General features: G+C 40.7%; 1 protein-coding gene across 3 annotated transcripts; it reads left to right on the forward strand.

Annotated features, from left to right (window-relative positions):
* The first annotated feature begins 10 nt into the window (after positions 1-10).
* spg11 (SPG11, spatacsin vesicle trafficking associated) lies at positions 11-24,696 on the forward strand. 3 transcript variants are annotated; one of them, NM_203738.3, is given in 41 exon segments: positions 11-244; positions 1,099-1,302; positions 2,544-2,731; positions 2,855-3,082; positions 3,255-3,429; positions 3,515-3,652; positions 3,756-4,111; positions 4,234-4,379; positions 4,805-4,928; positions 5,134-5,289; positions 6,606-6,760; positions 7,606-7,782; positions 8,539-8,610; positions 8,706-8,839; positions 8,925-9,085; positions 9,163-9,379; positions 9,713-9,916; positions 10,194-10,300; positions 11,035-11,180; positions 11,273-11,437; positions 12,188-12,254; positions 12,351-12,516; positions 12,681-12,892; positions 13,007-13,106; positions 13,928-14,072; positions 14,177-14,425; positions 14,686-14,883; positions 15,335-15,442; positions 15,536-15,701; positions 15,791-16,005; positions 16,105-16,834; positions 18,438-18,571; positions 19,279-19,462; positions 19,687-19,824; positions 20,296-20,429; positions 20,509-20,616; positions 20,821-20,989; positions 21,073-21,161; positions 21,292-21,447; positions 21,536-21,687; positions 24,304-24,696. In NM_203738.3, coding segments are annotated over 41 exon segments (7,074 nt in total). In that variant the 5' UTR covers positions 11-224; the 3' UTR covers positions 24,485-24,696.
* The last annotated feature ends 885 nt before the right edge of the window (positions 24,697-25,581 follow it).

A 25,581-nucleotide genomic window follows, 5' to 3' on the forward strand; every position in this document is an offset into this window, starting at 1 on the left:
ATTCCAATGTCATGTGACTGGAGAAAACTTCCGGCAGCGCCTGTCACCTGTGGTGACAAACATGGCTGCGCTCTTTATTGGGGATTGTCAGAAATGTAAATAGAGTCCGAGTACGGGCGCAGGGAAGGGGGAGCTAACGTAGTGCGGCACCTCCCAAACATTGTGTCTGTAGGAAGCGTAGCAGTGAGGAAACGTATGGCTGCAACTGGAGGAAAGGACTCTCTATGGGAAGGAGAATATTACAGTGAGTTAAATAGGCGACTGTGAGCTGTGTGACGGAGACAAGTGCGACAAGTTCATAACATCCCTTAAATTAAATGTATATTGGTACTTTCCCTGAGAATTCGGGAAGTGAGAGGGGGCAGGGGTTGGCATTAAACTTTGCTCCTGTCTCGGAGGGGAGGGGGTTAAACATTTAAAGGGGAAGTAGAGGCAAAGCTGCAAAATGGCGAGTGATGGTTCATGAGTTATTAAATGGAGGGTGAAGAGCTGAAGTAAAGAATGTAAGGAGGGAATATAAAGCTTTGCTCTTTACTTACATGGGAATTGACAATGATTTCCATAGAAACCATTCTTATAGAACAAACCCACAGAGAAGGAGATGGGATTGCTAGCCGGCAGTGTAGATGGCATATTCAATTTGCAGATAGTTTTGTAAAACTGTAGATGCAGCAACCTTTGTGTGATGCCAGTCATCTGTGTTACTGAACAAGACCAGGCCTTGTAAACTATGAGAAAGCTTCCCCCTTTGTATCTTATTGGAAAACGTTACATGTATAGCTTGCGTAATATGTTGGCAGACAAGTCTTTCCTGGGGCTCAGCAGATGCCTTTCTAACTTTACAATTATCCGTTTAGTACCTAAGTGGCCCTACAATCTAAGTCTCCTAAATAATTAAACACATTTACGTATACTGTAATGGAAAATAATTGCAAGGACATTTCAGTAAGTGGAAGTAGATGTAAATCATGGAAGCTTCCTTGTCTAATATCTGAAGTTAGTAAGTGCTATAAAACTTTTGTTCAGTGTGAGGCTGAATAGATATTTATTCAGTCTGTTGCAGTTCATTGTGTTTGACTTGTTTTCTTCTATCTGCAGAAGCTGTAAGATGAATCTGAACATCCTTCTGGTGCCAGGACTCACACTGCCTGAAGGGACCAATCCACCAGTGAGAGTATCCCTGACAAGGCAGAAGCACCCTACTCTCTGCAGTCTTTGCCCTCAAGGGGAACTTCACCTGACAGCGCTCCCATATGAAGGCTTCCACACAACCCATACTCAGCTGGAAGGACTTTTCTCTCAGTAAGAGTTCTAACTTTGTTACTGCAAATAATTTAGACACAATAAGTAATTTACTTGTATGTATGTATGTATTTATAACTTTATTTATAAAGCGCCACAAGGGTACGCAGCGCTGTACAATCTTACAAAATACAAAATTACACACAGGGAGGACAAGTGTTATGATAAATAAATAAATACAATAAATATATATATATATATAAATGCACAAGGAATAAGTGCCATGTGGTATGAGACACAATAGGAAGGAGGTCCCTGCCCCGTAGAGCTTACAGTCTAAGTGGTACTTCAAGGCAGACTGGCAAGTGCCAGAGGGGCTACTCTAAGATGCCGTAGACAGTCAGTATTTAGTGGGCTGGTGGGGGGGCTGTTTGGGCCTCTATGTACTTTAAATGCCAAGGCCTATTTTGAATCCCAGTCTGGGCCTGGTTACTTCTTATTAATATCCCCAAATGCATGTCCTAATCTTCGCGGACCTAAACGTTTTGGTGTCTCGCCAACTGTGCAGTGTCATTTAACAAAAGCATTGCTGATATGTTCCAGCTCAGACATTTAATGTAGGGAAACACTGACGCCTGGAACTACTATTATGTTTCTCATATAATGCGCTTCCATCTGTATTGTTTTATTAATTGTCATCCACGCTCAACAGGAGGAGTGTGTGTACCGTATAAGTTCCATGATAAACCACCACTGTGCATTCCAAAACTCTGCCCATTCAGATGTGACTGCTGCTTTTGCTGTGTCCAACAAGAATATAACCTAATACTGTATGTGCTAACATTTCTAGCTGATACACTGAAAAGGTGTCTCTTACAGACAAAATGAATCATAATAAATAATAACTAGGTTTGGTGTCCTTCAAGATCTTTTATGTTAAGTGTTCATCTAATACAAATATGTGTAAATATACATTTTCTTCATAAAAAAAGAGTGCAAGGAAAAGATAAAAAAAAAATCTGGATAAAAATACTGAACTTTGGTTAGGCATACTCATGCTTGAATGATGTAACGATATGTAAAATAATGAAGGGCCATATGTAATGGCTATAATGGGCAGTATGCACACTTAGTGATACACCAGATCACCCCTGAATATATATATATATATGCATTTAACTGGCGCTGACAAAAAGGAATGTTCTGTTGGCAAGTTCTTTTATGGTGACAATTTCAGACTTATGTGGAAGTCATATTTTTTTTCTTATCAGCTGATTAAACAACTTGTCTTCATGCACTAGTTTCCTGTGGGAAAATGCTGATGGGAATGAAGAACCATCTGACAACATCCCCCGTCTTCTTACTCTGAGTGGGAGCAATGAAGTTGCTGTTCATGGCCTGCATGTTGCAGACGGGCACTTGAATGTGACCACCATCTTTCTTTGCGATGAGGACACTTTGAGGAAACTTTGTGCAGATAACCATGTTTGTTAGTATGCATACATTTTTTTGCCTTTTTTTTCCCAAAAGCTGACTTCTGCTACCTGCCTTGTGTGATTTGGTTGTGGCTACTTACCTGGTAGGAGTTAAGTAAAAAAATCATATTTTTCAGGTGTGTCCTCAGTCATCTGTGTTCGGCTATTGTCCCTACAAGGAGATGATGTTCTGCTGTTGCTGAGTAGCAGTGTCTTGTTGCATCTTCACTTTTCTTCAGAAGATAACAGTCTAAAACTTTTATCCTGCTTATGCTTGGATTTGGGTTTCGAAGCAACAGAGCGCATTTCAGATGTATGTTTAAAAAGTGGGCTGTTGTTTATGCTGGATACTTATGGTTTTGTATGTATCCTTTGTGGCCATGTAGTAAATTTTCAGTACTGTGGTTCCATCTTTATTTTCCTTGATGGGCTGTGATATTTGGTTTCTGTTTTTAATGTTTTGTTAATAACCATTATTTTTCAGTTACTGTAGTTTATCTTACTCCCTTCCCCATATTCCTTAACAAACTCTTGTAGATGTTTATGATACTGTAGATGGCTCACCCATCTTCACCATGGAACTTCCACTAAGACCAGAGAATGCTGCTTTAGATCCACTCAACAGTATTTGTGTGTCTGATGACCTAGGCTTATTTGTAGTCACCACTGCTGCTTCCTGGGCTCTCTCTGTGCAACTCTGTGAAGATGCCAGGTAAAGCCTGCAATAGCTGAGATAACTGCAGACCTTTGCAGTTTAGCATATGGTCCTTTATCTTGTGGTATGTTTTTCCCAACAGAGAGATCTCAGATCACGCAGTATCTGCCTGGCACAGTGATCATGTCCCAGATCTACATATATCAGGTGCAGATGAAGAGAGACTGAGTAGTTGTCATGAAAGTGTTTGTACCCCTAGATGTACCTTACGCTCAGACAGGTAATATACGTTTTGCCCATGTTTACTAATGTCATATTAGTCTTATCTGCTGCTGACTCCTTTTCATATGAACTTCACTCTTACTTTCCTCTCTTTTTAAAAGATCTTGGGATGCCACACTGTCTTCACTATGCAATGAGATCATGAACTCTTCAGACACGTTTGTGTGCTCCAAGAACCCTTATCTATGGCCTTGTAACCTTCCTTTAAAAGTACCTCTCAGTGGGATCCCTGTGGGGGAAGGCTGGGTGAGGATTGTTTCTGAAGGGTTGGATGATCCTTTGAGTCTCCACATCGGGTCTGTCACTTCCTTCAGTGCTGTACTGTGTCTTTTTGGGATGGATGGCTTACTTAACATGATACAATGGGACATGCAATCAAAGGAAATCTCTTCCTATCCCTTGGGAAAGGCTCACTTTGTTCACTGTTCTCAGGAAGATGCTTGCCTGGTGATGTCAGGTGAGAAGACTGGATTTCAGTTATAGAGGGCATTCTGGGGTTTCGAAAGATTTACCAGTGCCTTGTTGTTAGATTTTTTTTTAATGTATTAATTTTTTTTGTATTGCTGCTGTTTTCACCAGATCGAGGGCTATCTCTAGTGGTGTTTTCTGCTTCACAAGAGGAATTCCTGACCAGATTAATGATTCATGGCAGTGCAAGTACAGCAGATACCTTATGTCTTCTAAATAAGTGGGGCCGTTGCTCCGTTCCCATTCACACACTAGAGGTAAGGGAATTCAGAATCATTTTGTACTATAAATTCTGATATGAGACAGCTTTTTTATGTTGGGTCCCAGATGTTGATGGACTACAACTTAATGCAGGCTTAACCTCTTAGAAGTTGAAGAGTTCTGGAAGCTTTATCTGTGGACCAAAGGTTAGGTAACTGGGCATTAGAGCATAGATTCAGTAACTGTAGGGCTTATGCCCTAAAGAGGTTTATGCAGAGGTTTGCCCAGTCAGAAGAGAAATAAGCACAAGATTTGGGATATTTGCTCATTTTCTCTAATGGATATTTCTGGGACTGTAGTTAGTAGCTGCTACAAATAGTTTTGGTTATCCCCTCTATTATGTACTCTTCCTGTGAAGCTGCTGCCTTAAATTGAAATTTACTTCTGCTATTTGTTACTATATAAAGTTATCCTGTTTTAGGCTGGTCTAGACAACAGACAGTTAGACACTGTTGACTTTTTCCTGAAGAGCAAAGTAAGCATCCTAAACCCTTTGATCTCTGAGGAGCCTCCCGATGGCATCCAGGCGGAACGCTATCTGCAAAGTGAGTGACCAGTTGTGCCACTTAGCTTAGGGTAGAGTATAACTCGCTGTGACTAATCACACATGTTTTTTCATGTGTGGATTAGTCGCCGCAACTTTTTAAAAAGTTGTGGCAACTGGACCTTGCGTGTGTCTTCGTCTTATTAATTACTTCTTTTCCACTACCAGATCTCACAATCATCTCTAGTTATTTTGCTTTTGTTCAGATGTGCAGGATCTTCTGCCAGCTCTTGATCTTCTTGTCTCCTACATCAGAGAAACAGACCAGGAGACACAAAGCAAGCACTTCTCTGAGCAGTTGTTGCAGCTCACTCTTGGCTTCCTGAATGGACAACTTCATCTGCTCTGTGCGCTGCTATCTGGTATTATACAAGTTTCACAAGTTTGCTCTTTTCTCTGTGCCATGTAAACAATTTGTAGATAAGCAGTATAGTATTGTCCTACTGATAGTTTAATTGAACAGTTGTCTAACTGTCACAAGGTTACTGTGAATAGAAAAGACTTAAACAAACTCTCAGATCTTTTTTATTGCCCTTAAACTTAAATCATATAGTACAATATACGTCAATTGCAAAAGAAGGGATAGGTAATACTTCAGAAGGATCCTCACATATTTACTAATAAAATCTGCTGTCATTAACACTGGGACACTTTATAGTGTATATGTATATTTAATCCATTTTACCAGATATTAGAGAATTGTTTAGAATGACTGTATAAAGATACTGTAACTGGCTGTTTTGGGGTGATATCTTGTAATTGACTGTGGAAAACCTTTTTTTTTTTTTTTTTATACTTATTTTTGTCATGGTGGGACCAATTGGTATAGTGTAGTGCTCTCAAGGTTTGCTGAAAAACACATTGAGATCCAGCAATGAAGATTTTCATTCATCCAGGTCATGGTATATCTAGCATAAATAAATCTAAAGCAACTGGACTTGTTAAGTAATCATTGAAGACGTTTTACTACTCATCCGAGCAGCTTCTTCAGTTCAACTGACTGGTATGGGAAGTCTTCAGCATATGAACTCTTCCACTAATCCAATCACAATGGCACTTTGTAACTCTTCAGAAAGGTGACATCTGAAGCTCACAGAGGTGTGAATGCTGTGTAGTTACTTTGAAAGGATTACCAAATTATCATGCAACTCATCGAAACAGGTGTTACTTGTTAGAGTTGCATGAATGGATGTGTGAAGCATTCTGAAAGTGCCGGGGTACCGATGTTAGAACAGCATTGTATTTAGCAGACAGATTGTGTCGAAGGCCCCGGCCTCTGTTTAGGGACGGTTTCTCCACTTTAACATGAATAGCCTCTTTTACACCTCTTTCAAACCAGTGGTCTTCTTAGTCCAAACTTTGGAAGTTGCTATTTTCAAAGGAGTGTCCCTTGTCTTTTAGGTGTAGAAATACAGCAGAGCCCTGGCCTGTACAGTTCGCTGTCCTATGTTGAAAGTGCCATTGTGATTGGATTAGTGGAAGAGTACATATGCTGAGGACTTCCCATACCAGTCAGTTGAACTGAAGAAGCTGCTCGTCTTCAATGATTACTTAACAAGTCCAGTTGCTTTAGATTTATTTATACTAGATATTGAGATCCAGCCTTGCGCCCATCCCTTTTTTGGCAATGGTTTAATGCTTATTCTCATAGCAGTTCTGATGTTTGTTGTGCAATCAGAGTCAAGTCCTGCATTGCAGCAAGCTGTTGAGATTCTTATGGGTTATATAACCAAGCTACGCCGCTTCATGAAGAAATTTATGGAACAGCCACAACCTGTGGACGTCCCAGGTATTGAGGGACAGTTACACTCTTGGAAGAATCTGTCATTGGAGGTAAGCACAGCAAGGTGACCAAACATTATGGTAATATCGTGCAAAACTGCCAATATTGTTAATTGATCAAGCTCTGAATTAAACTAAATTAGAGCTTAATTTAATGGATCAAATAGTGAGTAAAAAATGAGTGGGTAATGTATTAATGCCAAAATGGCTGAGTATAACTGGGACTTGTAAAAAGTACATATACTTGCACGAGAAGTTAAGGGATTAACTTGCTTTATGCAGTGTTTGGATGCAGTAAATAGTTTTTAGCAGAAGAGTGATATCCTGGGGCTGGTTGTCACTGAGGCTTAATTATATGTAGCTTGATAATAATAAATTACCCAAAGCATATTTTGTATATATACAAGTTTAATCAGTAACCCCCATTTTTGGTATAGCTATTTCAGTGGTTCACTTCAGGTATCTGTCAAATCTGTTGGAATGCCAGACAAGTTCATTAATCAAACTGATGCTAAATAAGCCCAACTGTGTACATCATACAAAAAGTGGATTGACCCTTTAAGAGTAAGGAAAGTTAACCGGCTCTTCCAGTCCATAAAGGGTCCAGAGCATAAGAGCAGCCAAAAATACTCAAGTATTCTTTTTATTGTGCTGTAACCTATATATTATAAAAAATTATATAACATTATATGTTCAGGTATACTGCAATCAGATTCCTTCACAGATTTCCTTGACTGCTTTGGACAAACTGCTATTTTACTAGTTTAGCATGCTCTTTTGTTTTACTTTCCTTTGGTGGCAATGTAAGCCTTTATTGTAAATAACAGAAGCCCTTTTTTATTTTGCCGTTACTTTCTGTTTTTCTGATTGTTGCCTTCCATCACATTCTGTTTTAGCAAATAATCTCTGATGCCATTTTGACAAACCGCATTCCTGAGGCCCAGGTATTCCTGCGTGCTGAGGGTCATCAAGCTTGCAGCCTGACATGGTTGAAACAAGAAGGCCTTAATCTGGTGTACAAATGCCTGCTGGAGACACGCCTGCAAGAGGCTCGTCAGCTTCTCCGAAATATGGTGAGGTTGCTAGTAGTGTCTGGGTAGGATACAGTTATATTGGGTTTAGAAATACTGTTTAATTTATGAACAGAGACCCAGGCTCATTAAAACCTGCCTTTCATGGGATGATGTTTACCTGTATGCCTAAAATTTACCTCCTAGTCCATCCAGTGGGGCATGCCACGCACTGCTATGTTTAGAGTGCTAGGCATAAAGCAGCCCTGGGGGAAAGCCAGAGGTACTTTGCTAACAGACCTGTCACATAGGTAAGACAAAAACATTACATCTCTTTTGTACTCTTTGGCTCCAGTAATAAATACTTCCCTCTGTCATCCAGCATCACTGCACAAAGTCTCTACGATTGATTGATAAAACCCCTGTTAATATTCATTGGCTATGGATATTGTTTGTCTTGTTCCATTGTGTATGTGTTCATGACCTGCCCTCCAAATTTACCAGCAGATCTGATGTTTACGTTTTCTATATAAAGGGTCGGGCAGTTTTGTAAAATTGATGTGTTCTGTTTAGATGTCTTGATTCAGCACTTTTATAGATCTAGCATTAAATGTACCGTACTGCTTGCAAACTCTCTGTGTTTGTGTCTTAAATGAGTAGTGTAGCTCTCTTGGTCTTTTGATCAAGTCATTGGCTTATTTCTTTCATCTGAATAGTCTGAGTGTTTAGTCCTCAGACTTCATTTTCTATTCAGATATCTTTTACCCTCATTATATAACAATATCTGCACCTTAATACCGCAACATATTTTTTTCTTAGGGCTTTTCTGTCATGAATGAGCTTAAGCGCATTTGTTTGCACACATCAGATCGGGGCGTCAGGACATTGCTGGTGGGTTGTTTTCTTTAATTTTGATTTGATTTCGATTTAACCACTATCTTTCCTCAAGCCTTCTGTGCTGCTAATTGACACATGCTGTTTTTCAGGTAGATCTCCTGCAGAGAGAGGGGTGTTTTTCAGACCAAGAGCAGGAAGATATTCAAACTGTGATCCATTTGGAAGAAGTTTACTGTTGTCCACAAAAAAGGACTAAAGAGAGTCATAAACTTCTGCCTCACAGGTAATGTAGTGTACTGTGTTCCAGTTGTGTCCCCCTGACATTATTCATTAAATGATATCTCAAGGAGTGTATTTATTACTTGCAGGCTTGTACAGAGGCTTTTCACTGGATCTCAGGAACCAGAAGTCCTACAAGCAGCTTTGACACCTTCTAAGAACAAGTCACACATGGTCCTCCTCTACTGGGCTCAGGGCTGGGATTTGGAAACAAAGGAAGCTATTTTACTGCCCCTGAGGAACAGTCAAGGTGAGAGTCTAGGTGAAACAAGCAAACCCATCTCAAGTACTAGACTAAAAAACTAAATAGTACCCCTCTCTTGCCAGTAGATATGGGTTTCTCACACCCAAGAAATCTGTGGTGTCATCTTACTTTATGGCATGCATGGCAGAGGATTTCTTCATGGATAGAATCTTTAGAAAAACATGGAAAGACAAGTAACAATGATCTCTCAACATGGCCTCTTCTGACTCCAGAAATAGTGGAGTCATGCACCCTCTGTTGTGACTATACAAAGCAGAAGATCCTGGACAAGTTAGCAAGGTCTGTATAGGCCTGGACAGGCAATCTGTGGATTCAGGCAAAATGCCAGAGGGGCTGCTGTAAGATGCCATAGACTATTTAGTGGGTTGGGGGGGGGCTGTTTTAAATCTTCTGGCTCTGTAGGAATAAAAGTTAGTTATGGTAATGATTACTATAATGTGATAGCAAAAATTTGAGTTTTTTTTTTTTTTAAGTTTTCTTGCTTACAGTTGAGCATGTATAAATATTTGTTTAAGAGAAGTAAGTTATGTTATAAAATGTGCAAAGAAGTTTACGTGCTACATGATATAAAGTATGTATGCCCATTTGGATGACCTGCTCTTTTTGCCGCAGAATGGAAATATTTGTCCCTTCTGAGCAGCAGAATTTTGAGGCCCTTGTGGAACGTATGGCAGTTAGTAGGAGCATGATGCCGTTTCCTGTCTCCAACCCTCAGTGCAGCACCTCTGAGAATCAAGATCGTCACACCCACTTCGTTTTGCTGTGTGCTGAGCAGAGTCTTCACTACCTATTGTACACATATCTGGATTATCACAGGTATCACTCAGATGTAATTTGTAAATAGAATACAAATATACCAACTCACAGCATCCAGACATTTGCTTTTCAATTTGTAAAACTAATTGCTGAGTGGTTACACCACTGGAGCAGTTTCATAAATGTGTTAGTATATGGAACCCTCTTGAGTTTAAATAGATCAACTCAATGCATATGGCGTATGGTAAAAGTCTTTTCTGCTCTGCGAAGGGTATTGCCAAAAGTCCTCTCTGAAAGTATGGCAGTGCAGAGGCTAATTTCACTCTCTTTTCTGTAGGTTGAATTCTCAGCTTTGCTCTGCTTTGGGCAATACAACCTTGCATGAAACCTTGCCTTGGTTTGCATTTTTGGTACAGATACGAGGTGTCAAAGACAACTCTGAAGGTAAGGACGACTGAGGCATTAATGCTGTCGGTGAGACCATGTATACCAGTAATTCTGATTATAATAGAGTCTGCTGTCTTGTCAAGATATCTTTAAAAAATAAGTAAACCTTTAAAATAAGTGAATGTAAAGCTATTCTAAGCACTTTTGCAATTTATGTTCATTATTTTTTTCAATATTCTAAGACATTAAGGTTATATATGTACTTTTAATATGAAAGTATAATGTTGGGAAAAACCTTAGATAAGTTTTCTTTCCTAATCTTTCCTAATGAATATCAACAGTACAAATATCTAGTATTAAGCAAATTTTTTCGGCAGGCATGGATTTCTGCATTTCCCCATTGGTGAATTGTTTTGCGAAAATTCTGCAAAATGTTGCTGCGTATATTCGTGGTCGTGTCAAAAAGCTGCGCACCACCCTCGTTTCACACATTTTTTTCTATTTTGCGAATTTGTCCATAGTTTTGCAAATTTTTCTCCAAAGCGGAACAGGACACATTTGCTCATCACTACATATATTCCTTGATATCTGAATCTTGAAAAAAAATAGTGTAATATAGATTGCAAAAGTGCTTAGATTAGCGTGTCCTATGTGCAGAGATTCTTCCTACTTTTTTACCCTGAGCTGAACAATCCATGGAGCATAAATAAATAAGGTAAAAAAAAAGCCTTATTGAACCTAAGGTTTATTAATGGAATGCTTCATAAAAGTGAATGTTTCATGACTTTCAGATCCAAGCCGCATGTTTAATGCTAGCCTCTCCAATGCCCATATGGTGATGCCAGGGTACCAGCCTAGTATGAGCAGCATGCTGCTGGAGGGACACACATTGCTCGCCCTTGCAACCAATATGTATGCACCTGGTGGCATTGACAGGGTAATATAATTTTGGCATCTTGGTATTTTCAACTCCCTTTAATTCTAATATGTTTCAGGCTGATGATTATTTTATATTTTTCCAAATATTAGGTGTTGGAGCAGCATGGAGAGTCAGATTCTGGTCATAGAAATGTAGACCCTCAGCTTCTTAAAATGGCTTTAGCTCCATATCCGAAGCTCAAGGCAGCTCTCTTCAGTACACACCCAGCTACTGTCAGTTCTCCCTCTGACATTTCACTTTACCATCTCCTACAGGTATTAAAGTATTTAGATCATTTTTGTGCACACTTTTGTGGGCTCAGGTTCTCAGATTGTACCTACCATATATTATATTATCAGACTTTTGTTAAACAAAAAAAAAAAACATTTATTTGTAAAGGTTTTTAATTCATTTTCACGTTTCATTTTCTGGCACTTGGGCTGCAGTAATGGAATAGTATGCATTCTGGAGACGCACATTAGTGGACACACTGTCTAATTTAGTCATTCAGTCCTTGATCACAATGTGCAGAAATTGTTTCAAATTTATGGCATCTACTACATTGTGGTCAGAATCTGAGCATTCATTTTATCCCTTGCCATATATGTAATTAAAGGTGTGTTACAAATTAGAGGTGGGTGTGTCCTTACTGTCAATCCCCAAAAGCACAGTAGAATGTGTATATCCAATCACAGCACTGTCTTCACGCTAATTAAGATGAACAGCAGTTTCCTGTCTGCTTAGCTGGCTCGGATTAGCTGGCATCCTACAGTGCAAAGTGCTTAGAGGCGCTGGCTTTCCTGCACAGCCTGGGAAAGCAGCCAGGAGGAAATAGAACAACTTACTGCTGCTAACAAAAGTTTTGGGGAAAATTTAAGTAGAATACTAGAAAAGGCATTTTTTAAAGGCCCAATCCATCTGTATTTTGTAGAGATGTTTGCAATGTTAAACATGACTGATTAATCTGTCCATCCAAAGAATTCATCATGTTTCTAGTGTTCTGACTGATTTTTCTTTGTTCACAGGCTCTCTCCCCATTTCAGCCTACACACTTCTTCACATGGCAGTCGGTAAATACCCTTGCTGCAAGTGGTGAGTATTCCACTGTTCTCTGTTTTAGAAGAGGAATATTGAAAACAAACTGGTATTCGTAATTTGTTATAATGTGAATATTTCTTTGATTCTAAGACAACAGTGCAGTGCTCCCACATTGCTCAAGTCCAGCCTTGGTCAGCAAGTTCTCTGTGGGTGAGCAACTAGATGTCTTCTTCTTCCTGCGGAGCGGGCGACCATCAGTCGCATTCGCTACCTTTCTGGTGTTTCAGCTACTAAGAAGCAAAACCCCCCAACAGCTGTAAGTCAGATTAGGCAAAATGCTTACTTATACGTCTGTCTATTTTTGCCCGTTAGCCTTCACATTTGATTCTGTCCCTACTACGTTACCTCCCCACCCACCTCTACACTCACTTTCTGTTTTGTTTGTATCTTCACATCTTATATCTCCATATTTCATTCCAGAATCAAGCAAGTTGCTGAGGATGTTTATTCCCTGGCACTGTCTTCATTTCATCTCTCCTCTGTGCTTGCTTCATGCTGCTGCTTCTTTGAGTTACTGGGTCTCAACAGCCACAAGCTTCGAGTGGATGTGAACGTTGCACACATGATACTAAGTCACTCAGCTTCTCTGCATGAGGATCCAGGGGTACACAAATCCCAGGCACAAGCTTTAGGTATCTTGTACTTGTATGTCTTTATATCTGGATTGTTTGTTCCCCTAATTATATGTTTGACATTTCTAATCTTTTATTCTGTATTTGCTGATGTTCTTTGTATCATTTCTTTAGCTCACAGACTTTGCAGACTGGTGGAGAATGAGAGAGAAGCAGCCATGGATATTTTACATAGCCTGGAGGAAGCTGTATTTTCTGAAGAGTGTCAAAACAGGTAACAGTATTTGTGGATCACAAGTATAACAAAGTTATTCCCAATATACATATACATATTTCTATTCAATAAATTAGAAGTGCACAAAACCGCTATAAACAAAAATCTGAACTGGCATAATAGAGTTTATGTTCAAATACTCCGTTTCACCTAGTGAAAGTTTGTCTTCATCATTTGCCCAGTGCTACAAGACTCCTTCTTTCAGATTCCTTCAACCTATTATTGCTGCTTTTAAACATGAAAGCAATTTGCACAGCTAAAGGAGTGCAGCCTCATGCTAATCACTGCTTCAAGATGTTTAGTTTCACCTGCAGGTTCCCCTTCTCCTTTCTGTTACACCAGTTAGAACATCTGTTCTGTTTGTGCTACCTTAAGGGTAGCCAGAAGACTGTGCATCCCTATGATCACATGTTATTTCTGCTGATATTCAAACCATGGTCTCTGTCACCCCAACTTAACTCCTCTGTATACAGTCTGGATTTCTTCCTTGCAGAGTAATTTACAAATGGCTTTGAGACACAAGCACCTCTTTAAGAGGAAATGCATTGTGTGTCTATAATTATGTAGAGTTGGAGGCATACCAATAGCCACTTAGTTGGCATAAACAATGAACTAGGGGGCATATTACCTTAAGAGCTAATTTATAGAGGCCTGCAGGACTTTTTAGTCAAAAACCGTTTTATACCAATAATACTCTTCTGAAGCTTAGTTCTGTTCCTATTGATTTATGTTTCTGAACATTTTTTTGTTTTACTTATTTTGTTCTTCACATGACCCAATTTGTACCAGCGCAGACTGATATATATGTTTGTCTATTGTAGCTCATCTCTACCCACTGGCTCCTGTTTAACTATTCAGCAGTTCTGCCTCCTCCATTCTATTCCCATGAGCACTAGGTATTTGAGGAGCTGCGCACAGCAACAAGACTGGCTGCAGTTACTTGTGAACACACACACTCAGGAACAGGTGGGTGCACACATAAGGTATCTAACCACAACACAAGTGTGTTAATATGTGTTACCATGTATGGTTAGCTGTTACTTTCTCACAGTTTCATCCCTTTTTTGCAGGTCCTATGTGTAGCTGAAAAGTTGAGCCCGGCACTTAATAATCACATAATGCTATCATTGCAAGATGCAAATTCAGATGCACAAATCTCTGAATATGACTTGGAAAGATCTGAAAATGATACAGTGACTGCCAGTTTGTACAATATATTGCTTGGGTGCCAGAAGACTGGGCAGCCAGGCCGCACACTTCTAAAGGAATGTATTAAGCACAGAGCTCCATTGCTGAGTGTGCTTGCTGCATATATGCAGGTAACATGAAAATTGTTATTTCTCTAAGAACAGATTTGCCACTTTCAATATTTGCTGTCAAATATTTTTTCATATAATAATCAAAAACATGCTAATATAAAAAATAAATAAGCAGTACATAGAACTTAGTACCTAGAAGTATAGACTTGTGCCGACAACATACAATGGTTTTTTGGGGGTGAACTTCCCATTTAATAGAATTTTAACTTTAAGCAAAATTTTTAAAAATCCAGACTTTTCATTTTCTCTTTTCCTAACAGGACACCAACCAAATTGCTTGCCTGTGTGTGTGGCTTGTAACCTCTGTAGATCCGGCCAATTGTGCAGAACTCACAAATATGCTTTCGGTTGCTTCAGATCATGAGTGGGACTTGCAAGATCTGACACGGATTTGGGAAATCTTGCTGGAGAGAAAAGATAGCCAGACTTTGTACAAAGCATTCAGCATCTTTTTAGAGGTATAGGCAAATGTGTGTGTGGAGGCAGGGTAAAGACATAAGGGGTAGAAAGGCACAGACCAGGCCGGACTAGCAATCTTTGGATTCTGGAAAATACCAGAGTGGCTTCTGTAAGATTTCATAGAATCTATGGAACTATTTATTAGGCTGGTGGGGTCTGTTTGTGCCTATTTTGAATCCCAGGGGTGGCACATATATACATTAAATGCCACACTGGGTATGTTGAGCAAATGGTTAGGAAGAACTTAAAGGTCAGACAGAAGTTACAGGTTTTGAGGAAAATGATCAGTCTTGTGTATTAGAGGGCAAAGTGGAAGTAAAAGAAATAAAAACAAGTTTTGTGTGGATGTAGAAACTCAATGCATGAAGTAGTGAAGGAATTGTTTGGGGTACTGTTTTGGCATTGTTTGAACACTGTTGAATTCACAACTTATTTTGCTGATATTTGCAGGACTGTCCCCTTCTTCTCTTACTTGAACTGTATGAGCTTTGCCTGCAACATAAATACTATCTGGAGGCTGGACAGAAAATAGATGATTTCCAAAGATGGATGATGAACGTAAGATTGTAACCTTGGTAAAATAACATTATTATATCACCAGTATCACTGAGGGGATTGTATAGCTCAGTTATAATCTCTCTGTTCTTCTAGGATGACACTGAAGATACAGAGTTATCGCTTCTCATTCCACTGCCCTGGTTGCTACAAAGAGCTTCTCAACTTCTGCAGCTCCTTCTCTTGCAGACCCAGACTCCATATGAATTGCGGAAGGTTTTGCAGCTTCTGAGTGACAAAGCTAAACCACAGTTATTTGGCGGTAAAGAGAATCAAACAATTCTAATATATTAATAAAGTCATAATTCAGATATTTCTCCTGTAGCTCATGCTTTCCTTTTCATTTCTCAGGAATAGATGTTCATAAGCTGAGTGATCTAACCTCTATTCTTCAAGACCACCCTATTGCCATTAGCAAAGAATTAATATGCCACTATAGTCCTGAAGCCCTGCAGGTTGAGTGTCAAAGGCTTATACAGATGCTGTTGGACAAAAGGATTTTTTCTCTTGCACAAAGAGTAGCAGAACTAGCAGAATTGCCCACTGACAGTATTGTCATAGAAGAGGTAAATTAGTTTCTTTCTTCATCTGTCACTTTATTATATGAATTCTCTGCCTCAAATGTATGTGGTTTGAACTGATATCTGGGTTGTTACCTACCTCAGGTGTTGCAGGACCAATGTCTCTTAAAAGAGGTTGGGCAGTGGGAGAATTCTCAAAGCCGTGTACAGTACTGGAGAAAATGCCACCAGGTGTTTAGCGCCACGGAGCTCTCCCCAGCTGCAGCGTCTGACTTCTTCTGCTCTCAGACTCTTTCTCTTGTAGCGCCTGAATGCTTGCTTAGGGATCAGACAGAGTTTTTGGCAGAGCAGGAGATGCTGTTTACCCTTGCTGGGCACTGGAGGTCCCTAAGTAACACTGCTTCTATAGAAGTCCTGGAGGAAATTGAGCAGAAGATTTGGAAATGTCGCCTGGCAAGAGAAGTATTGAGTAAACATGGAGCTGCTAGTCAACTCTGTACTCTGCCTTCATTTGCTAGCTTGACCCTGGAGTTTTCATTCTCATCTTTGCCTGCACTAAACTCTCCTTCGCTTCTTCATATCTCTAATTTGCCACCGCTTGGTACTCCTAGCAGTTTGTTGGACAGAGAACAGACCAAAGCATTGAGCTCTTTGGTTGACTGCCTGTTGGATGAGAGCCGTGTGCACGAGGCCAGTCGGGTATGCAGGTACTTTCTGCTACCTCATTATGATCTTTGGCTACTGCTGAACTGCAGGGCACTAGCAACAGGAGAGACCGTAAGGGACCAACTGCATCCGGAAATTCAAGCTATCCTCGGTGAAGGCAGCGAACGCCGGGAAAGCATATGGCACCAGAGGAAAAGACTGCACAGCTGTAAGTTTTGAAAGTGACCTTGTTGCAGCAATTGCCTGGCATTTACTGACTTTTAACTACTGGTAAAACAGGGATAGGGTAAGTGCCCAGCACATTTTTTTTATAGTGTATTTGCAGCCTTTCTACTTTAATTAGCTTGGAGTTCTCCTACAGCGTCCCATATGGGTGTCAAACTTCTGGTTTTCAGAGGTTTTATGTTTTTAATGTGATCCTGATACCTGGAAATACTATTTGCCATTATGCACCATTTTAAGGGGTAGTTTACCTTTAAATTAACAGCATCACTGATTGATTTATTTATTTAATAACATGTATTTATAAAGCGCCAACATATTCCACAGTGCTGTATGTGTTGAGAATGATATTTAGAGACAATTTGAAATTGGTTTTCATTTTTTATTGTTTGAGATTTTTATTCAGCAGTAGTGATGAGCGAATCTGTCCCGCTTTGCTTCGCCAAAAAATCTTGAAATGATTCGTGAAACGACAAAAAATTTGCAAAATGGCATAAAAAAATGTTGTGCACCATTCTTTTGTTTAATTTTTTATAGCGCATAACAAATTTTTTTGTTGCACAGCGAATTTTTCTGCAGTGAATTTTTTCACCCGTTTCGCAAAACAATACACTAATGCTGAAATGCAGCAAATCGCTGTGAATCCATGCCTGGTGAAAAATTTCACTCATCACTATTCAGCAGCTTTTCAGTTTGGATATCAGCTGTTATCTGGTTGCTAGAGTCCAAATTACCCTAACAACCAGTCATTGATTTGAATAAGAGACTGGAATATAAATAGAGAAGGGCGGAAGAAAAAGGCAAATCATTCAAAGTCTATAAAAAGTAAAAATGAAGGGCAGTTGAAAGGTTACTTATAATTAGCCGATCTATAACTTAACTTAAAGGTGAACCACCCATATGTTGCATTAATGATTTAATGTTAGGGTAAAAGGAAAATAAAAAATGAACAAACGGGAGCAGCCAGGTCCAGACTGGGACTGAAAATGAACCTGGGATTCAAAGGACACAGAGCCTCCTACTCTCAACCACCTTGTGTGTGAGTGTAAAGGGGCTCATACACGCTACAATTACCATCTTTCCACGGTAATAACGGCGTATATATGGCCATGTTTAGAGTCTGTGGAAGCTGTTTCTTTGTTTGCAGAGAGAAGGCAGTGTTTGTTCTTAGAAAGGAATTATTGACTTGGTTAACTCACTTGTTTTTAATATACAACCTACACAAATGCAATTTTTATAGCACTGACCTTCCAGACCAACCCCCTGAAGCTGGGCGAGAGTGGGAGGCTCCAGCTACTGACCCAGCCAAGCTGCTCCTGTGCTGTGTTGCTTTATTTTCTGTTTGCTCTTAGAAGCAACTACTGGGGAAAAGGTGGCCTCTTCTGCACTTTTATGGTGCATACCTGTTTCAGGTGTCAGGGTGACTATAGTTTTATTATTAACACGTATACTTTAACCACTAAAACTTTGCCAGAGAGGCTGTTTCACAGGTGCTGTAAAGGCTTATGGATGCCGGTGCATATTACAATTGCCGTCATATAAAAAAAAAAAAACCTTCAAACTTGTGACTTGATTTATTTTGTCCTTAGCCTCCTCTCTGGACACCGCCATGCCCCCTGTACCCAGTGATCCTGTGCTCTTAGATCTGGAAATTCTGAAGGACAGGTGCTCCCATGGCAAAACCTACTGCCAACAGCTGCTGTGTCTTTACGAGTTAAGCCAGGTAGGAATGAGCAAACACACACACACATTGGCAATTATTCAACCTCATTTGCAGTCATACCAAACACTTCAGCAGAATACTGCACTCACTACCTGTAAGTGTCCTGGAATCAGACCCAGACTGGAATCTACTGTTTCTAGGAAAGGAGGGGCTTCTGTAAAATCCCATAGACAGCCACTATTTAGTGGGCTGATAGGGGGCTGTTTTGTATCCCAGTCAAGGACTGTGTGGAATATGTTTGCTCTGGGATCTGCTGTAATCTGCCTCTGGCCAGCATTGCTCTTAGCACCATGGTGTTTGTGCAATAAAAATATTGTTCCCCACTTGTGCCTGAATGGAGAAAGCCACAAGATTATAGGGACTGACACTGGAAAGCAAATATACAATGTATTATGCAGAGAGCTTGGAACCTGGGTTTTTTTGGATGAGTGGTCATTCTGTAATTTGGATCTCCATACCTTAGGTCTTCTAAAAAAAAAAAAAATATTTTAGTTAGTTAAACCCAACAGGATTAAGGATTAATTCTATATTAGTTGGGGTGAAGTACAAGGGTACTGTTTAATTTTTACAGAGAAAAAGGAAATGATTTTTAACAATTCAAATTGATTAAAATGAAGTCTATGGGAGATGTCCTTCCCGTAATTCAAAGCTTTCTTAAAGGGACATTTAAGTGAATGACTTTAGTGTTGGTTTCCTTCCCCCTTTAGGACCTGGGATGTTCCTTCTCAGATATCTCCTCTCGAGATCCCGGCGAGATTCTACGCTCTCTGCTTTCTTCTCAGCGTCCCGAGCTCACAGACAGAGCACAAGCAGTCATCAACTTCCACGGACTGTCGCCGCAAACAGTGGCACAGATTGTGGCAGAAGAGGGTGTGAGAGTCTGGCGGGCAGGTATTTATGTTTCCAGTGTATTGTGCAAGAGTGTAGCAATATGTGTGTGTTACAGTTACGTGTTATATATTACAAACGTTGTACTGTCTGATGGGAGCAGGGATTCTAGTTTTGATGAAATGATATTGGCTATTTGCCTTTCCAGTTTTATTTAAGTCTTTTTTTGATATCTGTGCGTTACTGTAACCGCATCTCACTGTTGGTTTTTCTATTGCTTGGTGTAGGGCCCGTGGAAGTTTATAATGCCTCTGAAATAAGGCAGCGCTTTTTGCAGCTTGTAAAACTTTGCCAGGACCCAACTCTGGTTGGATTAACGCTACTTGACTATCTAGAAAATGTGCCACTGACTGAGCAACACTGCAGTGAGTATCTTCTCTGCCTTTTCTTCTTATGAAGCTGTTTTTTGCCTCTGATGTAACACAGTTCAGTATGTGCCCATGTGAGAATATACTTATTATTGCAGATACCCGCACCTTACCTGCAAGAATAGCGGGTACCCTGCGAGTTGTGTGTAGTATTTCCAGATGCAGGTTTGTGGGGTCGTGGGTCTATCTATAATCTAAGGTAGAGTGCAGATCCAGGCTTCAAAAATTGATTCTGTGCAGGTCCCTAGCCCAGCCATATTAGGATCAGGGTCAAAGAGCCAGACAGCAACATATTTTTTTTGATGCAGCAATATCTGGGCCCTATCGATCCCAGGCAGGCCCATGTGGTGCCTATATATAAAGTGCTTGGGGCACTAATTGTGGTGGTGGTGGTTTCCCCACTAAGGACACACACCGTCACAAAGAGCACATTTATTCCTACATGTATGCACTGCTCGTGTCTTTCAGTTATTGAACTCCTGATTTCTGCCCACGATTGCTTCAGTTTAACGTGCCATCTTGAAGGAATTCGACGGGTGCTTCAGGCATGTCGACACCTAACCGAGAGTCACTTGGCGGCTAACCAAGAATACAGCCTTATGGTATTCCAGTCCCTGTCACTCACTCAGCCATACTGACTATATTTCACTCGCATTCACTGCTCTTCTCTTTGTTCTTTAGGTTCGCCTACTCTCTGGGATTGGTCGTTATAATGAGATGGTTTATGTGTTTGACATTCTGCACAAGGAACAGCACTTTGAGGTTCTGCTGAGGAAACAGCTAGATACAGTAAGGCAGAGAAATGTAGAGACTTCTATTTCTGTAATTTTATGGAATTATTAATAGTTATTCTGATACAAATGTATTCTAATCTCCACTCATCCGCTTTACTTGTTACTTGCCAAGGAAAATGCCAATTATTGCTATTACAGTCAGCTTGCAATATCTTATAAGGGTTGGGTTTACAATAAACCTTCCTCTGTTGCATTTCAGAAGGGGGGACTGCAGACTGCTCTTTTGGAATACATTAAGCGCTGCCATCCAGGAGACAGCGAGAAGCACAACATGACTGCGCTCTGCTTCAGTTTGCACCGTGACATTGGCCACAACCATGAGCAGGCAGCTTTGATCCAGCTCAAACTCATCCAGTCTAGGGCATGGGGTAAGGGTGATATGAATGCATTCAGAGAATATGGTAGAAGTGAGAAATGCCTTTAATCTCACCCATTGGCCTTTCCTTTGCAGAATACTGGATGTCTGAATTGGTGGAGTTGAGATCTGCACTAATGAAAGCACTTACCCTCCTAATAGATGCAGCTGAGAGCTACTCAAAGGTGCCCCTCTCTGTGTTCTCTAACTAAACACCCACTGCTATTGATACATATTGATACTGTCATTGGTTACTGTCAATTAAGAAGTATCCCTTTGCATATGAGTAATCTCTGTGATTCTGTTGGTGGACAGGATTCCTGCGTCCGTCAGTCTCTGCGCTGTGCTCGCCTTACCCGTCTGTTGACTCTGCAGCTTCATCTGCTAAACAACAGTCATCAAACTAAATTAATCAACCTGGATAGAGAGAACTTGATGGAGCCAATACTGGAACTGCCACGTTTCTACCAGGTATAAGACAAGATGCTGCAAGCTCAGCGACACACCAGCGAATGCTATGCTGAATTCTTTCCTTTTTCTCTTCTGCTTTGCTCCACAGGCAGTCATTGTTACAGAGGCCTATGATATACAGCCAGACTGGGCAGAGGTTTTATATCACAAGGTGATTCTTGCTGGAGACTTTCAGTATTTAAATGAATTCAAGCAGCGAGAACTGCTACGGAGTGGAGTGTTCCAGCAACTGTCTGACAAGTAAGCGCCTGATTTTTGGAAGCCGTGGTTTTGGGAGGCAGAATGGGCTACAATACCTTAGAGATACCAAGAAGGGGGCACAGTGGGGGATAGAATTCTGTCAGGGGAGAATATATGTTTAATATTGGAACTCTTTCTCCGAACCTCTTTGGGGAAAATGCAGAGCAGCACAGCAACAGGTTTTTAGCCTCCATATTTGGGTGCATCGCATCCAATGATCAAGCTCCCTGGTGGCAACTGACGAGCAGGAATATTAACAATGGAACCTGGTTGGGATCAGTAAACTGTACTGGGCTGCAGTTGTCCAAAGGGTATTAAGGGAAGGAGGCGGTTCTGGGGGAGCAGCAGGACCTTCACAGGTTAGAATGGGTGGGGGCTGTTCCTCTTTAAAGGACAAGTCAACCCAAAAAATAACTGTTAGCCTGTTTGCTCCTTAGCAAGTGAGGGAATACAGGGTTATGGGAGACAGCTCTTAGTACAAGTGAAGGGATACAGGGTTATGGGAGATAGCTCTCAGTACAAGTGAGGGAATACAGGGGTAGGGGAGATAGCTCTCAGTACAAGTGAGGGAATACAGGGGTAGGGGGGATAGCTCTCAGTACAAGTGAGGGAATACAGGGGTAGGGGAGATAGCTCTCAGTACAAGTGAGGGAATACAGGGGTAGGGGAGATAGCTCTCAGTACAAGTGAGGGAATACAGGGGTATGGGAGATAGCTCTCAGTACAAGTGAGGGAATACAGGGGTATGGGAGATAGCTCTCAGTACAAGTGAGGGAATACAGGGGTAGGGGGGATAGCTCTCAGTACAAGTGAGGGAATACAGGGGTAGGGGGGATAGCTCTCAGTACAAGTGAGGGAATACAGGGGTAGGGGAGATAGCTCTCAGTACAAGTGAGGGAATACAGGGGTATGGGAGATAGCTCTCAGTACAAGTGAGGGAATACAGGGGTATGGGAGATAGCTCTCAGTACAAGTGAGGGAATACAGGGTTATGGGAGATAGCTCTCAGTACAAGTGAGGGAATACAGGGGTAGGGGAGATAGCTCTCAGTACAAGTGAGGGAATACAGGGGTAGGGGGATAGCTCTCAGTACAAGTGAGGGAATACAGGGGTATGGGAGATAGCTCTCAGTACAAGTGAGGGAATACAGGGGTAGGGGAGATAGCTCTCAGTACAAGTGAGGGAATACAGGGGTAGGGGAGATAGCTCTCAGTACAAGTGAGGGAATACAGGGGTAGGGGAGATAGCTCTCAGTACAAGTGAGGGAATACAGGGGTAGGGGGATAGCTCTCAGTACAAGTGAGGGAATACAGGGGTATGGGAGATAGCTCTCAGTACAAGTGAGGGAATACAGGGGTAGGGGAGATAGCTCTCAGTACAAGTGAGGGAATACAGGGTTATGGGAGATAGCTCTCAGTACTAGTTGATCCAGGGACTGGTCCGATTGCCATCTTGGAGTCAGGAAGGAATTTTTTCCCCTCTGTGGCAAATTAGAGAGGCTTCAGATGGGGTTTTTTTGCCTTCCTCTGGATCAACTAGCAGTTAGGCAGGTTATATATAGGCATTATGGTTGAATGTGATGGACGTATGTCTTTTTTCAACCCAACTTACTATGTTACAATAGAAAACTTAATTCTAAGCAACTTTGCAATATACATTCATTACAAATTTGTAATGGTTTTTAGGTTATTTGTATATATAACTGCTATTAAAAGCAGTGTTTGTCTGGCCTTTTCTATTCTCTGCCCTAGTGGCTCTGACTTTTGAAACAATGTAACAGACCTGCCTCGCTGGAGGAGACTGACCTTTGCAACATTGTTTAAAAAATCATAACTGAGAGTTAAGCAAATGCTGCCTTCAGTAGCAATTACATTTACATACAACTTTTAAAGAACTGATATATTTTTTAATAACTTCATATTTGGAAGTTGCTTAGAATTATGTTCTTTTATTGGGCACAACATGATGTTTTGGGTTGACATATACTTTAAGCAGGAATACTTTTCAGCCATAATGGATCCATTGGGAAGGCTCTGAATGTGAGGGATATCTCCATGGGATTTATAATTGTTAAGTGGTGAAAGGATTTTTACACTCATGTGTACTGGCAATGTATATATGTACCTATAGGAATATCCAGTTTTCTTGTCAATTCAATTCAATCAATTTCAATCAAAAAGCCTCCCATAACACTCATTTAGTCACAGGTCCAAGATATCTAGACCAGCAATTTCAAATGCACCCCAAATCTTACCGTAACTAACCTTAGGGGCTTTCTGGTGTATCTAGAAGAGCAAATGCCCATTCTGCCCAGTTCTCACCCAAATAGGCTTCAGCCTGAGCCTTCCTCCCCAGGGGCTTGGGGGTCACTGACAGATAAGGAAGACCTATATGCTGTGTTTAGAGAGAGAGCTAGGCTTGTTCAATGAATGCCCTTGTTCTTTCAAGCAATAAAATTACAGCTTTTTTTTACCCAAACTGTTTTATATTAAATATTTTTTTATTTTTGAGCATCTTTGTCTTGAGACAGATATGAGGCACGGCTGGTGCATATTTTTTTAACTGACCATAAATACACATTTCGCTGCTGCGTCTGAATGTTATTTGTTTTCTCAGGTGTAAATTACAGCCTCCAGGAGCTACCGGACTTCAAAATCTGAAGAGAGTGCTCGGTTACTGCGAAGATACCTATACCCGCTACAAACTGGCCTTGGAAAACCAGTTCTATGATGTGACCGATGTTTTAATGAGAGACTCACAAACCCGCTGCTGCCTGACTGACATGCTGTCTCGGTAGAAGACAGGGCAAAATGGAAGGATAACACTGAGGCACAAATGTGAATATGCCATGACATTGTTTGTTACATGAACAGTTTGAAATGGCTTAGCTGGCTAAGTGTCCAAACTGCTGTCTTATATCTCTTTCTTTGCCACAAGGGGCTTTTATTTGCCCTCATCTCTGGTATTTGGAGCTTATTAAATGTTAATATCTTCTTAAGAACAACCATACCTTTTCTGTCTGAGCTTTGCTTGTGAAAAAGCCTATGGAAATACACAACTCATAAATTACTCAAGGAAAATTGTCTCCCCTAAGTTGCAGGGGGTCCTAAAATGAATCTGCTGAGTATCTGCCAACCTTTGGGAAATGGAACCAGTGAAAGGCAGTGTATGAGCTTTGGATGCAACCTCTGATTTGTTTGTAAAAGCTTAGGGACTTTGTGAGATGCTACAAAATCTGTTCCTCCAAGATGACACATTAGTGGGACGGAGGAAACCATTGTTGGAAATGCTGCCCCCACCCGCACATGCCTGCTTTTTCTTTTAAGCTAATGCCAGACGAAGTGTAGGGCAGATATTTTCATCAAGCGTAAAAACTGCTAATGTGCCTGCACCCGAATGAATGGGATACGCTTGGGTGCAGGCACGTGTAGCTGAAATACGCATAAATACGCAAGACTTTCAAGCTCGCTTGCCAAAAATATCCGCCCTATGCCTCATCTGACATCAGCCTTAGAGCTAAACCTGACTTGGGACAGAGCATAGGTCAAGCAGGCAATGCAGCAGTACTTCTATGCTTTATGGCTGAGATTACAGCTATCTTTATAACACATCATGCATATCAGAATGGTCAGATCCTATTGTGCCAAAGAATTCAACATGCACAGTATGCCTTGATAATAACAATTTCAATAATTTTAAGGAAGATATTTTAAATTACTCGCAGCATAATGTGATATCTACAAGTCTGTTGTTAATACAAACGAGCTTGTTACCAGAGTTTACAGAAATGTTGCTTTCCCCTCAGGGCTACTTTGTGCTGAACGCTGTTCTTTCAGAGTATCAAGCCCTGGTCACTGCTTTAACCATGTGATATTATGCTCTGGCAGTAAAGGC

The sequence above is a fragment of the Xenopus tropicalis genome, chromosome 3, assembly GCF_000004195.4.
Source record: "Xenopus tropicalis strain Nigerian chromosome 3, UCB_Xtro_10.0, whole genome shotgun sequence".
Lineage (NCBI taxonomy): Eukaryota > Metazoa > Chordata > Amphibia > Anura > Pipidae > Xenopus > Xenopus tropicalis.

Coding starts and splice junctions, on each gene's coding strand:
- spg11 (XM_012958758.2), top strand. CDS start 225: ATGGGAAGGAGAATATTACA. Junction 3,653..3,755: donor TGTACCTTACGCTCAGACAG/GTAATATACGTT, acceptor TCTTTTTAAAAG/ATCTTGGGATGCCACACTGT. Junction 12,255..12,350: donor AAATACCCTTGCTGCAAGTG/GTGAGTATTCCA, acceptor TTTGATTCTAAG/ACAACAGTGCAGTGCTCCCA.